The sequence below is a fragment of the Scyliorhinus canicula genome, chromosome 15 (genome assembly GCF_902713615.1).
Source record: "Scyliorhinus canicula chromosome 15, sScyCan1.1, whole genome shotgun sequence".
NCBI lineage: Eukaryota > Metazoa > Chordata > Chondrichthyes > Carcharhiniformes > Scyliorhinidae > Scyliorhinus > Scyliorhinus canicula.
The window spans coordinates 76,613,441-76,627,372 of NC_052160.1; the positions used below are offsets into that span (position 1 = coordinate 76,613,441).

General features: G+C 45.1%; 2 protein-coding genes across 4 annotated transcripts in view; one reads left to right on the forward strand and one right to left on the reverse strand.

Annotated features, from left to right (window-relative positions):
* The window catches only part of flr (fleer), a 331,879-nt gene extending 328,427 nt beyond the window's left edge, over positions 1-3,452 (forward strand). For 2 of the 3 annotated variants that reach the window (XM_038819902.1, XM_038819903.1), the window contains one exon: positions 2,846-3,452. In XM_038819902.1, coding sequence (XP_038675830.1) covers positions 2,846-2,982 — 137 coding nt within the window. In that variant the 3' untranslated portion in view covers positions 2,983-3,452. The remainder of the gene's footprint in view (positions 1-2,845) is intronic. The other variant, XR_005463422.1, reaches the window with a different exon arrangement.
* A 3,358-nt stretch (positions 3,453-6,810) lies between these two features.
* The window catches only part of c15h16orf89 (chromosome 15 C16orf89 homolog), a 143,179-nt gene continuing 136,057 nt past the window's right edge, over positions 6,811-13,932 (reverse strand). Inside the window, exon 8 of the mRNA XM_038820879.1 lies at positions 6,811-7,535. Coding sequence (XP_038676807.1) covers positions 7,459-7,535 — 77 coding nt within the window. The 3' untranslated portion in view covers positions 6,811-7,458. The remainder of the gene's footprint in view (positions 7,536-13,932) is intronic.

Here is a 13,932-nt window from a genome sequence, read left to right on the forward strand (position 1 = left end):
AAATTTGAAAATTTGTAATCTGTACCCATTATCCTTGATGAACGTACCCGAACAGTTTGATTACCATGTGATGGATTTAACCATTCGGTTACCAGCAGCACTTTGCGATTACTGGAACTCAGTAGAAATTTGAGTTAAAACTGGTCAGGTGCAAATAAGAATTGTTTTATTTGTCTTCTATTGATTCATTTTAAAGTCCAACCATCATATGGCTCACAAAGAGGCAATTTGTAGACAATTGAACTTTCAAACAATCACAGATAAAACTTTACTTGCTTAGGCAAACAGCTCGAAATAATTTCTAAATTTTAGAGTTAGAAAGTGAAATATGAAGGACGGGTTGATAGATAACGAATAGTAAGTCCAAAAGAATGTAGAATGATCTGAAGAGCCACAGAGAGCGAAACAGAGAGAGAAGATGGCCGAAATCCATCACGGTTATACCAAGTCATATCTGGTTTCAGGTATCTAATTTCACCCTAATTTAATCCTAATTGGTTTGGGTTGAAATACATCGTATTTGATTCGATGTTCTAACTGTCCATCTTTAAAATCCAGCAATAGTCTAAAATGTTTCAGCCTGTTATCACGAGTGGCCTGCAATCAGAAAAATAGAGTCTTTACTCCTGCCACGTCGTTGCCATGGATTTCAGCCCTTGTCCTTGGAGAAATATATCAGGCTTCTCTGTTTCTTTCAAACTATGTATTTAGAAAATGAATTTTGCTGTGTCATGCTATCTTGTAAATTAATTTGCAGAATGTGTTTTTAATCCTTAATTTAAAACTGGGGCTTAATATTTACGCCAAACAGCTACCTTTTACCTATATTAGCTGTATTAGAAATACCTGGCTTCTACACCATGTTGCAAAATTATTATTTTGCCATCTATGCCTATGATCTTCCCTGGGCCTCTCCATTCATGAGAATTGTCTCTTCTTATAGTATACCATGTCTCCTTGCTGAAAAACGGCATTTGATGGCCGTACATTATGTCTTAAAGCTCTGCGAATTTGGTTTCTACTAAACACTAATTGATAGGGACTATAGCCCCCAACCATCTGCAATTAATTCTTTGCATGTACCGCCTATGCTAAAGCTGAATTTAACTTGCAGTTTGGTCTATCCATCAAAATTTTCTTCTATTGTCATCTATTACCCGCGTGGTTTCTTTCACACCCATTACTAAATGGGCTTTCTGCAGCCGTATTCATAACTGTGATATTCACATTTTCACACATATCCCTAAACTCATTCTCTGCCTGTCAATAGGGTTCTGCCATTTACTGTATATTTCCCACCTGTATTAGACCTTCCAAAATGCATTGCCTCACATTTGGCTGGATTAAATCCATCTGCCATCTCTCCACCCAAGTCTCCAACCGAGGTAGAGGCAGGTTGCCTCACATTCTTTAAAATGTTACTGGATGAGCACTTGGAACATCATAACATTCGAGGCTATGGGCCAAGTGCTGGCAAATGGGATTAGATAAGCATGTCAGGTGTTTTTCACGCATTGGTGCAGACTTGATGTGCCAAAAGGCCTCTTCTGCACTATTATTCTGTGATTGATTTAGTGTCTCTGCCATTTCTGTGTTCCCCACTGTTAACTCCCTGGTCTCATCCTCCAAAGGACCAACATTCACCTTCGACACTCTCATCCATTTTATATGCTTATAGAAAGCTTTTGCCACCCTTTTTTATATTTTGCACTAGTTTTCTTTCATAATTTACCTTTTCATTACTTTTTAGTAACCCTTTGTTGATTACTTTCTGGTACCCTTTGTTGATCTATAAATATTTCCCAATATTTCAACCTGCCACTGGCCTTTGCGATATGATATTACCTTAGTTTTTGTCTTTATATTACCTTCAACTTCCTTGCTGAGCCATCAATGTATTTTCCCCCTCTTATAATCTTACTTCCTCTCTGGAATATATTTTAGTTGGGAGGAATTGAATATCTCCTTAAACAACTTCCACTGCTCATCAACAATCCTACCTTTCAGTCTTCCTGCCAAGTCCACCAGGCCCGAATCTGTTTCATGCCAATGGAATTACCTTTGTTTAACTTCAGAGCGCTAGGGTGGGCCTCCAGCTTCTCGCCCTCGAACTGAATTTGAAATTCTATCAGAGAAGGCCTTACCTATGATTGGTACCACAGTAATGTTATTCAGGTCAAAGGGGTGGCCATGAATATGAGTTGCCGCATATTTATGGAGAGAGATTATGGAGGGAATGGGACGGCAGTGAACTCAAAAGAGAGAACATGACGAATGTCGATTGAGATTGAAATCACCAAGAATGAGAAATTACTCAGTGCAGAAGTGAAGACGATATAGAACATAGAACATAGAACAGTACAGCACAGAACAGGCCCTTCCGCCCTCGATGTTGTGCCGAGCCATGATCACCCTACTCAAACCCACGTATCCACCCTATACCCGTAACCCAACAACCCCCCCTTAACCTTACTTTTTAGGACACTACGGACAATTTAGCATGGCCAATCCACCTAACCCGCACATCTTTGGACTGTGGGAGGAAACCGGAGCACCCGGAGGAAACCAACGCACACACGGGGAGGACGTGCAGACTCCGCACAGACAGTGACCCAGCCGGGAATCGAACCTGGGACCCTGGAGCTGTGAAGCATTTATGCTAACCACCATGCTACCGTGCTGCCTATATCTGGGAGATAAACCAATTCTGGTACTTAGGTATTTGATAGGGAGCGAGTGAAGCATTATGTCCCGTGTTTGTGAAAAGCATTTACATATTTATTTATGTTCGTCCCTTTAATTTACAGTTTTAATAATATTGTAAAATTATTTTTGACCCATTTAGTTTACGGCAAGAATGTCTTGGCAGTAATTGAACAGCCCTTAGAGGAACAAAAACTGCACACAGGAAAGAATACAGTTACATACCAAGCAAGGCTATTGAAGTCACTGATTTATGAAATCATCGGCTGGAATAACTAGCAAGTATTTATTGTGTTTGAAAAAGATTAACCTTGCTGAAGATTATTTTACATTTCAACTCGTTCAAAGTCATTTCTGATTTTAGAAAACCTGTTGAGGACTGAAAGTTTTTTACAGTGGAATATGAAAACATTAGCTGTATGATTTCAGACATTACATAATCCATTTCATTATCACTCAAAATTTCACAACTATGTCCTTTACTGATCTTGTGACTTCATCATTTGTTAACCTGTGAGCAATGGAGAACATGTAAATTTTCACTAAATTTTGTCCAGCTCTTTGTAAAATGACTTGCTCAGACTTGGATTTGTTTTTATTCTATGTATTTTTGGAACAAGATTTTGAACCAAGGTTTAATGTACATTTGGTAGCACATTTTGTTCTGAAGGACTTGTCTAATAATAATATTAGCAATGGCTTTGCAATTAACTTCATATTTTCATGAATAAACCAAATAATGAAACATACCAGCGGATTGTGTTGCATCAATTAACCTGTTGCACAGTCAGTATTTATTTTGTGAAGGAAGAGAAATAGAAACAGCAATCATTAGTGCACTAGGACCATATGTACAAAGAACAATACAGCACAGGAACAGGCCCCTCGGCCCTCCAAGCCTGTACTAGTCATGGTACCACCCTTGGCCAAAACCCTCGGCACTTCCTTGTGCCGTATCCATGTGTTTTTCAAGATGCATTTTGAGCGGCGTTAATGTAGCTGCTTCCACAACCTCCCCTCGCAGCACATTCCAGGCACTCACTGCCCTCTATGTTTTAAAAAAAAACCTGCCTCGCACATTTCCTCTAAATTTTGCCCGACAGACTTTAAACCTATGCACCCTAGTGACTGACCCCTCCACCCTGCCCATCCACTCTATCCATGCTACTCATAATCTTGTCGACCTCTATCAAGTCATCCCTCAACCTCCATCGTTCTAATGAAAACAGTCCGAATCTATTCAGCCTCTCTGCATAGCTAGCACCCTCCAGACCAGGCAACATTCTGGTAAATCTCCTCTGCACCATCTCCAAACCCTCCATATCCTGCTGACAGTGTGATGACCAAAATTGTGCACAATATTCCAAGTGCGGCCTTACCAAGGTTCTGTACAGCTGTAGAATGACTTGTTAATTTGTACATTCGATGCCCTGTCCAATGAAGGCAAGCAGTCTGTATGCTTCCTTGACTACCTTGTCCACTTGCGTTGCCACTTTCAAAGATCTGTGGACATGTACGCCCAGATCTCTGACTTTCTATATTCCTACGAATTCTTTGCCAACAGAGGTCCCAACACCGAACACCACGAGTCTCAACCTTCCATTTAGAAAACACCCTTCTACTGCTACCCTTTGCCTTCTGTGACTGAGCCAGTGCTGTATCCATCTTGGCACCTCACCCCTTGACCCTGTGTGACTTCACCTTTTGTACTAGTCTGCAATGAGGCACCTAGTCAAAGTCCATGTAAACAACATCCACCTCCCTCCCCTCATCAATCATCTTTGTCACCTCAAAAAACTTCATCAAGTTAGTGAGGCACGACCTCCCCTTCACAAAACCATGCTGTCTATTGCTAATGAGTCCAAATGGGTATAAATCCTACTACCGATGTGAGACTCATCGGCCTATAGTTTTCAGGATTATCCCTGCTACCTTTCTTAAACAGCAGTCCACATTAGCTGTTCTCCAGTCCGCTGGGATCTCACCTGTAGCCAATAAGGATACAAAGATGTCAGTCCAGGCCCCAGCAATTTCCTCCCTTGCTTTCCTCGGTATTCTGGGGTAAATCCCATCCAACCCAGGAGACCTATCTACCTTAATGTCTTTTAAAACACTCAATACCTTCTTTATGATGTCAACGTGACCCAGACTTTTGATGTGAACGTGACCCAGACTATCCACACATCCTACCCAAGAATCATCTTCCACAAAGTCCTTTACTTTGGTAAGCATTGTTTTTTTTTAATTTAGAGTAGTCAATTATATTTCTTTCCAATTAAGGGACAGTTTAGTGTGGCCAATCCACCTAGCCTGCACATCTTTGGGTTGTGGGGGTGAAACCACGCAGACATGGGGAGAATGTGAAAACTCCACATGGACAGTGACCCAGGGCTGGGATTCGAACCTGGGTCCTCAGTGCTGCAGTCCCAGTGCTAACCACTGTGCCACATGCCACCCTTTGGTAAGCATTGATGCAAAGTACTCATTTAGTACTTCGCCCATTTCCTCTGGCTCAACACATAGATTCCTACCACTGTCCTTAAGTGGTCCACTCATCTCCCTGCCCACCCGCTTCCTTTTTACATATGAATAACAGGCTTTGTGATTCACCTTAATCCTACTTGCCAATGATTTTTCATGACTCCTCCTAGCCCTCTGAATTTCCCGCTTAAGTACCTTCTTACTTTCTTTATACTCCTCAAGAATTTCAATTGTCCCATCCTTCTATACCACACAAAAGCCTCCTTTTTCTTTTTAACGAAGTTCGCAATATCCCTCATTGTCCTCGTTACCCTACACTTCCCATATTTATCCTCTTCTCTCAGGAACATGATTTTCCTGAATCCTAATCAACTGTCGCTTGAAAGACTCCCACATGTCCGATGTTGATTTACTATCCAACAGCCGCACCCAATCCAAATTCTTCAATTCCTGCCTAATGTTCTTGTAATTTTCCTTTCCCCAGTTTAGCACCTTAATGCGAGGGTTACCCTCATCCCTATCCAAACGTACGCTAAAACTTACAGAATTATGGTCACTATTCCAAAAATGTTTCCCGACTGAAACCTCAACCATCTATCCAGACATTCCCCAATACAAGGTCCAGTACTGCCCTTCCCTCGTTGGACTACCTACATATTGCATCAAGAAGGCTTCCTTACAAACTCTTCCCCAGTCAATATAGGGGAAGTGAAAATCCCCGACCACAACAACCCTGTTACTTTTGTACCTATCCAAAATCTCTCCACATGTCTGCTCCTCTATCTCTCGCTTCTTCCTGTTCCTGAGCTCTACCCAGATTTCCTCATTGTATGAGCCCTCCGAGGTGTCGTCCCACAGTACGGCTATAATATTCTCCTTAACCAATAATAATAATAATCTTTTTTATTGTCACAAGTAGGGTTACAATAACACTGCAATGAAGTTACTGTGAAAATCCCCGTGTCGCCACACTCCAAAGCCTGTTCGGGTACACAGAGGGAGAATTCAGAATGGCCAATTCACCTAACAGCATGTCTTAGACTTGTGGGAGGAATCCGGAGCACCTGGAGGAAACCCATCCAGAAACAGGGAGAACGTGCAGACTCCACACAGACGATGACCCAAGTCGGGAATTGAACCTGGGGCCCTGGCACTGTGCAGCAACAGTGCTAACCACTGTACTACCATGCGGCCCATTGCTACATAATGCTACATCCCTACCTCTTACATCCCCCTCTATCTCTCCTGAAGCATCTATATCCTCCACCGTTCAGCTGCCAATCCTGCCCTTCCTTTAACCACGTTTCTGTGATAGCCGCAACATCATAGTTCCAAGTACTAATAAGTGTTTAAGTTCATCTGCCTTACTCGCTATACTGGCGTTGAATCAAATACACTTCAGACCACTGTGTTTGAGCAGACAGGGTGATGTTGTTGTTCTTTATTTCCCCTTCAGTTATTACACCTTTGTAGCTAACGCTCTGGTTCCCACCCCCTCTCATACTAGTTTTAAACCACCCGAGTATCTCCAGCAAAATGTAGTTCCTCATTGACTCAGTAAGAAACAGGGAGGGATACAACAGCAATAAAATAAACCGGCAGGCATAAAGTGAAAACAAAAAGCAATACATTACACCAGTTTATTTTGAAAAGCAATGATGTGAGATTACCAGCAGTATTTTACAAATGGAAAACTGTCACAATTTAGCCTGTCTGAAATGGGAACACCTCTTTAATTTTGTACTGTAATCCTCTGCTAAAACAGTCTGCAGGATGGAACATTTCCAGTAAATTTTACTTTTGTAACATTTTTATGATAATAAACACTGAGATGCTCCTTTTTCTTGACTTCCCATTTGCCAGAATATCACTTAATCAAAGGGCTTCATTCCATCCTCAACCAAAATGGATTGCTCATCAACATGACTCCTTATTGCTACTTCAGTCAATTTTTCTTCAGTCCTACAGGGGAAGGCGTGTTCCCTTTCTTGGTATTCCATATAAAATCAGAAACTCATCTAAAAAATCAGTGGTGTTATCATGGATCATTGAATTTGTATAGTTCAAGACATCTATGTACTTTGCATGCAGATATGTTGTATATCTGATACTTTGGAAACTAAAATGAACATATTTCTATGAATAATTATAACTAATCAATCCAATTGTTTTTAGAAATGAGATGGAAAGCAAAACTATGTGTATGCCAATAAAATCTAGAAATGATGCAGCAAAATCTTGTTGCTGAATTTCTTATGTTGATTCTGCGATGTTCTAACTTGTTCCATAGAAACGAAGATAACCACCAAGGGCTCCAACAGCAACGCTAGTCATGTGATCTGAACAACCACCTGAAATAAAAATATTGTCATCAACAATTTGAGCGTCAAATATTTTCTAATGAATGGTAATAACCACTGTAACCCATTTTTGTACATTTTGCTGCTTGTTCAGAAAATAAGCTGCAAACATTTTGTAAAGTAGCTGTATTCTGTAATTGTTAATATTTCATCCTATTCTAATGTTGAAACATTTGTCTTTTTCCCCATATGATTATCACCATATCGATTGATATTAACTGCATCATCCCAACATTAACTGCATCATCATTTTATTACAAATAGAATGATGGAATCTGGAGTTACTCTGGTTGATGTGAGTTTTAAAATGAATGCACAAAGTGAGAACATAATCTCCTGACATATCAGAACTCAGTGTCACGCGAGGGGGGGTCAGCCATTTGCGACTGATTAGAAGAATTTCTTTTCACAAGGATACAAATTTCTGGAATGATCTACACCTCGAGAGACATGTTTTTCAGTCATCCAGTATAAAGGAAATTAAGGGATAGTGTCGAATAGTGGAGTTAAGATAGAAGATCAGCCATGATGTTACTGAACAGTGAAGTACAGTTATACAGCCACATACCTGCTCCAGTCTCATAAGCTGCTCTTATGAAAAGAATATTGTGAAGTGTGCCATAATGATTGGAACAGAGGTATAGCGTGGTGGAAGAGGAGATTGGTGCAATGAATGAGACTGAGTAATACAGCTATTTGGAGAAGACACGGACTTGAATAATGTTGCTACCTTGACAGTTTTCATCAAATTATTAAACTTCTTGTAGCCATGAGCTGGGATCAGAGGGGGCAATTCTCTGCTCCGCGGGCCAACTGCCCACGCCGTCGCGTTTCACGACGGCGTGAACAGGGCCCGGGCATATCCTATTCCAGCACAGCGCTGGAGTGGTTCACGCCGCTCCAGCCTCTGTACGCGGTGCCGAATGGGTGCTGCGCCAACCCGCGCATGCACAGTTGGGGCAGCTCAATCCTGCGCATGCGCAGTTGGGCCGCGCCATCCTGTGCATGCGCAGGAACTTCTTGTGCGCGCCGGTCCCAACGCACCATGGCGTGGGTGTTCAGCGGCCGGCCGCGGCAGAATGTAGGCCGGGGGGGGAGAGGCTGGCCCGCTGATCGGTGGGCCCCGATCGCGGGCCAGACCCCTTCGGAGGCCCCTCCCACCGCTGAAGGATTCCCTTCCCCTCCCCCTCCCCCCCCCCCCCCCCCCCCGAGCATTCCCACAGAGTTCCCGCCGGCAGCGACCAGGGGTGATCAGTGCCAGCTGGACCCTGCTTCGGGGGGGGGGGGGGGGGGGGGAAGAATCGCTTGTGGGTGTCAGGGCGGCATAGAGCAACTTGCGCGGCGCCCCGCCGATTCTCCCACCCGGTGTTGGGGGGGGGGGGGGGGGGAGAATATCACCCAATATACCTGCGAAGAACTCATTCTGGTTTCCTATCCACTGTTTCCTCAGATGAATGAAGAGCTCCTTGCTCACTGAGGTTATAAAAGGGTCTCACTCCTACTCTTCACGTGCTTCACCATCAGTAAACCCCAGTGCCCACTATCTCCCAGCTTCAGCCATTTCAGACCTTCACACAGTAATTTATCCACCTCCTTGCGCCATCCCACAATAGTTGTGCACCAACCAATAGTGAAGATTTCTTGCAAAGATCAAGAGCATTAACCAGGATGTGTTATGTGCATTATTATTGGGTGATTTGTGCATTCCTTTATGCGTAAATCTGTTGAATTCCTGGAACTTTCTGTCTTTGGACACCATATTCAAATATATAGGGCGAGACTCTCCGTTTCTGACATTGTGTTGGCACCGGGGCAGGATTTGTGGACTTCCCAGGCAGAAAATCTGGCGCCGAACATGGGTCGATTCAGCGACTGTTGAGTGGTTAGCACCAGCGAGACATGGAACACAATCGATTCCAATGAGAAAAGGTGCAGGATTTGCGATTGACACTCATGAGACTGACAAACTGCAGCCGCATATACACCGTTCACGCCCCACACACACCATCCCAGCCAACTAGATGGCAGCGAGGGAAACAACACTCCGTTTCACAGACACCGAGCTGGAAGTGGTGGAAGAAACGCAGGCTACCTTGTAAAGATGGCCCAGGGAGGAGACTGCGAGCCTCCACCGTTTGCCGTGCCTGGGCACAGGTGCCGGAGGCTGTCAGCGCCGTGAACAACACCGTCCGGACCAGCCAACAGCGCCATAAAAAACAGCATGCCCTCAGGGCGGCCAAGGTAGGCAACACCATGTCCCTGGCACTAACCCCCATTCTACACATCCATAACCCTACATCACCCCCCCCCCCCCCCTCACCGCCCTCAGAGGGCAGCCAAATCACCACCTCACACCACATGCTGGCACCCATACCGGCCACCATGGCCATGTGCCCTAGCCACTGAGGCCACCCATCTGCGTTCCCTGGGCTGCTTGCGTCCATAAGACATATGGACTTATATGGAGTGGTTCACGTCGCTCCAGCCTTTGTACGCGTTGCCGAATGGGTGCTGCGCCAACCCGCGCATGCGCAGTTGGGGCAGCTCAATCCTGCGCATGCGCAGTTGGGCCGCACCATCCTGTGCATGCGCGGGGAACACCAACCCCCCCCCCAAGAATTCGGTCACTCAGCCCATTGAGTCTGCTTCGCCATTCAATCATGGCTGATATAAAGAACAAAGAAAGTACAGCACAGGAACAGGCCCTTCGGCCCTCCAAGCCCGTGCCGACCATGCTGCCCGTCTAAACTGAAATCTTCTCTACTAACTGGGTCCATATCCCTCTATTCCCACCCTATTCATGTATTTGTCAAGATGTCCCTTAAATGTCACTATCATCCTTGCTTCCACCACATCCTCTGGCAGCGGGTACCAGGCACCCACTACCCTCTGTGTAAAAAAACTTGCCTCATACATCTCCTCTAAACCTTGCCCCTCGCACCTTAAACCTATGCCCCCTAGTAATTGACCCTGGGAAAAAGCCTCTGACTATCCACTCTGTCTATGCCCCTCATAATTTTGCAGACCTCTATCAGGTCGCCCCTCAACCTCCGTCGTCCCAGGGAGAACAAACCGAGTTTATTCAACCGCTCCTCATAGCTAATGCCCTCCATACCAGGCAACATCCTGGTAAGTCTCTTCTGCACCCTCTCTAAAGCCTCCACATCCTTCTGGTAGTGTACCGACCAGAATTGAACACTATACTCAAGTGTGGCCTAACTAAGGTTCTATACAGCTGCAACATGACTTGCCAATTCCCCGGCCAATGAAGGCAAGCATGCCCTAAGCCTTCTTGACTACCTTCTCCTTGCCCCCTTCAGTGACCTATGGACCTATACACCTAGATCTCTCTGACTTTCAATACTCTTGAGGGTCCTACCATTCACTGTGTATTTCCTACCTTCCAAAATGCATGACCTCACATTTGTCCGGATTAAACTCTATCTGCCATCTCTCCACCCAAGTCTCCAAACGATCGAAATCGTACTGTGTCCTCTGACAGTCCTCATCGCTATCCACAATTCCACCAACCTTTGTGTTGTCTGCAAACTTACTAATCAGACCAGTTACATTTTCCTCGAAATCATTCATTCATCATCATATTTTCTCATCCCCATTCTCCTGCTTTCTCTCCATAACCCCTGATCCCTTACGAATCAAGAACCTATCTATCTCTGTCTTAAAAACACTCAGTGATTTGGCCTCTACAACCTTCTGCGACAAAAAGTTCAACAGATTCACCACCCTCTGGCTGAAGAAATTCCTCCTCTGTTTTAAAGGATCGTCCCTTTAGTCAGAGATGGTGTCCTCTGGTTCTAGTCTTTCCTACAAGTGGAAACATCCTCTCCACGTCCACTCTATCCAGGCCTCACGGTATCCTGGAAGTTTCAATAAGATCCCCCTCATCCTTCTAAACTCCAACGAGTACAGACCCATACGACATGCTCCTCATTCCAGGATCATTCTTGTGAACCTCCTCTGGACTTTTTCCAAGGCCAGCACATCCTTCCTTGGATAAGGGGCCCAAAATTGCTCACAATACCCCAAATGGGATGTGGACCAGTACCCGATACAACCTCAGAAGTACATCCCTGGTCTTGTAACCTAGCCCTCTTGACATGAATGCTAACATTGCATTTGCCTTCTTATACTGCCGACTGAAACCTGCACGTTAACCTTAAGAGAATCATGAACAAGGACACCCAAGTCCCTTTGTGTTTCTGATTTCCTAAGCATTTCCCCATTTAGGAAAATGAAAATGAAAATCGTTTTTTTTTTATTGTCACGAGTAGGCTTCAATGAAGTTACTGTGAAAAGCCCCTAGTCGCCACATTCCGGTGCCTGTCCGGGGAGGCTGGTACGGGAATTGAACCGTGCCGCTGGCCTGCTTGGGATGCTTTAAAAGCCAGCGATTTAGCCCAGTGAGCTAAACCAGCCTATGCCTAAATTCCTCTTTCCAAGTGCAGAACCTCACACTTTCCACATTGTATTTCATCTGCCACTTCATTGCCCACTCTCCTAGCTTGTCGAAATTCCTCTGCAGCCCCCTTGCTTCCCTCAATACTACCTGTCCCTCTACAGATCTTTGTATCATCTGCAAACTTAGCAACAGTGCCTTCAATACCTTCTTCCAGATCATTAATGTAGATTGTGAAAAGTTGTAGTCCCAGCACAGACCCCTGAGGCACACCACTAGTCACCGGCTGCCATCCTGAAAAAGACCCCTTATCCCCACTCTCTGCCTTCTGCCAGTCAGCCATCCTCTATCCATGCCAGGATCTACCCTTAACACCATGGGCTTTTAACTTAGTTAACAGTCTCCTATGCGGCACCTTGTCAAAGGCCTTCTGGAAATCTAAATAAATCACGTCCACTGGTTATCCTTTGTCGAACTTCCTTGTTACCTCCTGAAAGAACTCTAACAGATTTGTCAGACATGGCCTCCCTTTGACAAAGCCGTGCTGACTCAGTCCTATTTTACCATGCACTTCCAAGTAGTTCGCAATCTTATCTTTAATAACAGACTCTAAAATCTTACCAATGACCTAAATCAGACTAACCAGCCTATAATTTCCTGTCTTCTGCCTCTTTCCCTTCTTAAACAGTGGTGTTACATGAGCCACTTTCCAGTCCTCTGGGACCATTACTGCTCCACTGATATCCTGAAAGATCACCACAAAATGCCGCCACAATTTCCTCAGCTATCTCCTTTAGGGCCCTGGGGTGTAGTCCATCTGGTCCAGGTGACTTATCCACCTTCAGACCTTTCAAGTTCCCTAGAATCTTCTCCTCCTTAGTGATGGCCACTGCACTCACCTCTGCCCCCTGGTTCTCCTGAAGACTGATGCAAAGTAACTATTCAGTTCGTCTGTCATTTCTTTGTTTCCTATTATTTCTTCTCCAGCCACGTTTTCCAGTGGTCTATTTTTATTATCTATTTTTGCCTCTCTCTTACCTTTTATATATTGAAAGAAACTCGTCCTATCTTCTTTTATATTACTAGCTAACTTGCACTCGTCTCTTTTTGTTTTAATTTAGAGTACCCAATTCATTTTTTCCAATTAAGAGACAATTAGCGTGGCCAATCCACCTACCCTGCACATCTTTGGGTTGTGGGGGAGAAACCCATGCAAACACGGGGAGAATGTGCAAACTCCACACGGACAGTGACCCAGAGCCGGGATCGAACCTGGGATCTCGGCACCGTAAGGCAGCAGGGCTAACCCACTGTGCCACCTTGTCGCCCCTAACTTGCACTCATATTTCATCTTCTCTCCCCTTATTGATTTTTTAGTTGTCCTCTGCTCGCAATCCCAATGGCTTCCCACTAATCTTTGCCACTTTGTATGCTTCGTGTGCGTTGGATTGACAAACACTGTCATTTTGTGTTTCCCTCCTCCCTTCTCCATTCCCAAGGAGAAGGCTGCCCATAGCTGCCGGGAGAGGTAGCATGCGGGCTGCTGGACCTGCTGCCCCTCACCTGTGGCTGGAGGTGGTAAGGTCGCCAGGATGGAAATCAGCCGAGGAGGTGAGAACCCGCTGAGTTGAGGTTCCCCATGCCATCCCCACTCTTCCCCCTCCCCTCCGGCCAGCGGTCTAATCATGCGATTTTTCTTGTCTCTTGCAGGAACTGCTGGTGATGGGGTGGGTCCATCTCGTGTCCCACCCCGTCAGTGGCACATCTGGAGCCCCTCCATGTGCCGACCATCGATGAGGACAGCAGCTCGGACGACAGCCCTCGACAAGAGGAGGTGATGGGGCCCGTGCCGGTGACCTCAGCACCTCAAACTCCCCCCCCTCCCCCCATCAAGTCGGTCGTCCCCAGAAGACGGCCACCAATGGGGACAGGTTGCAGTGGGAATCACAGCAGACTGCCTCCATTCGTGCT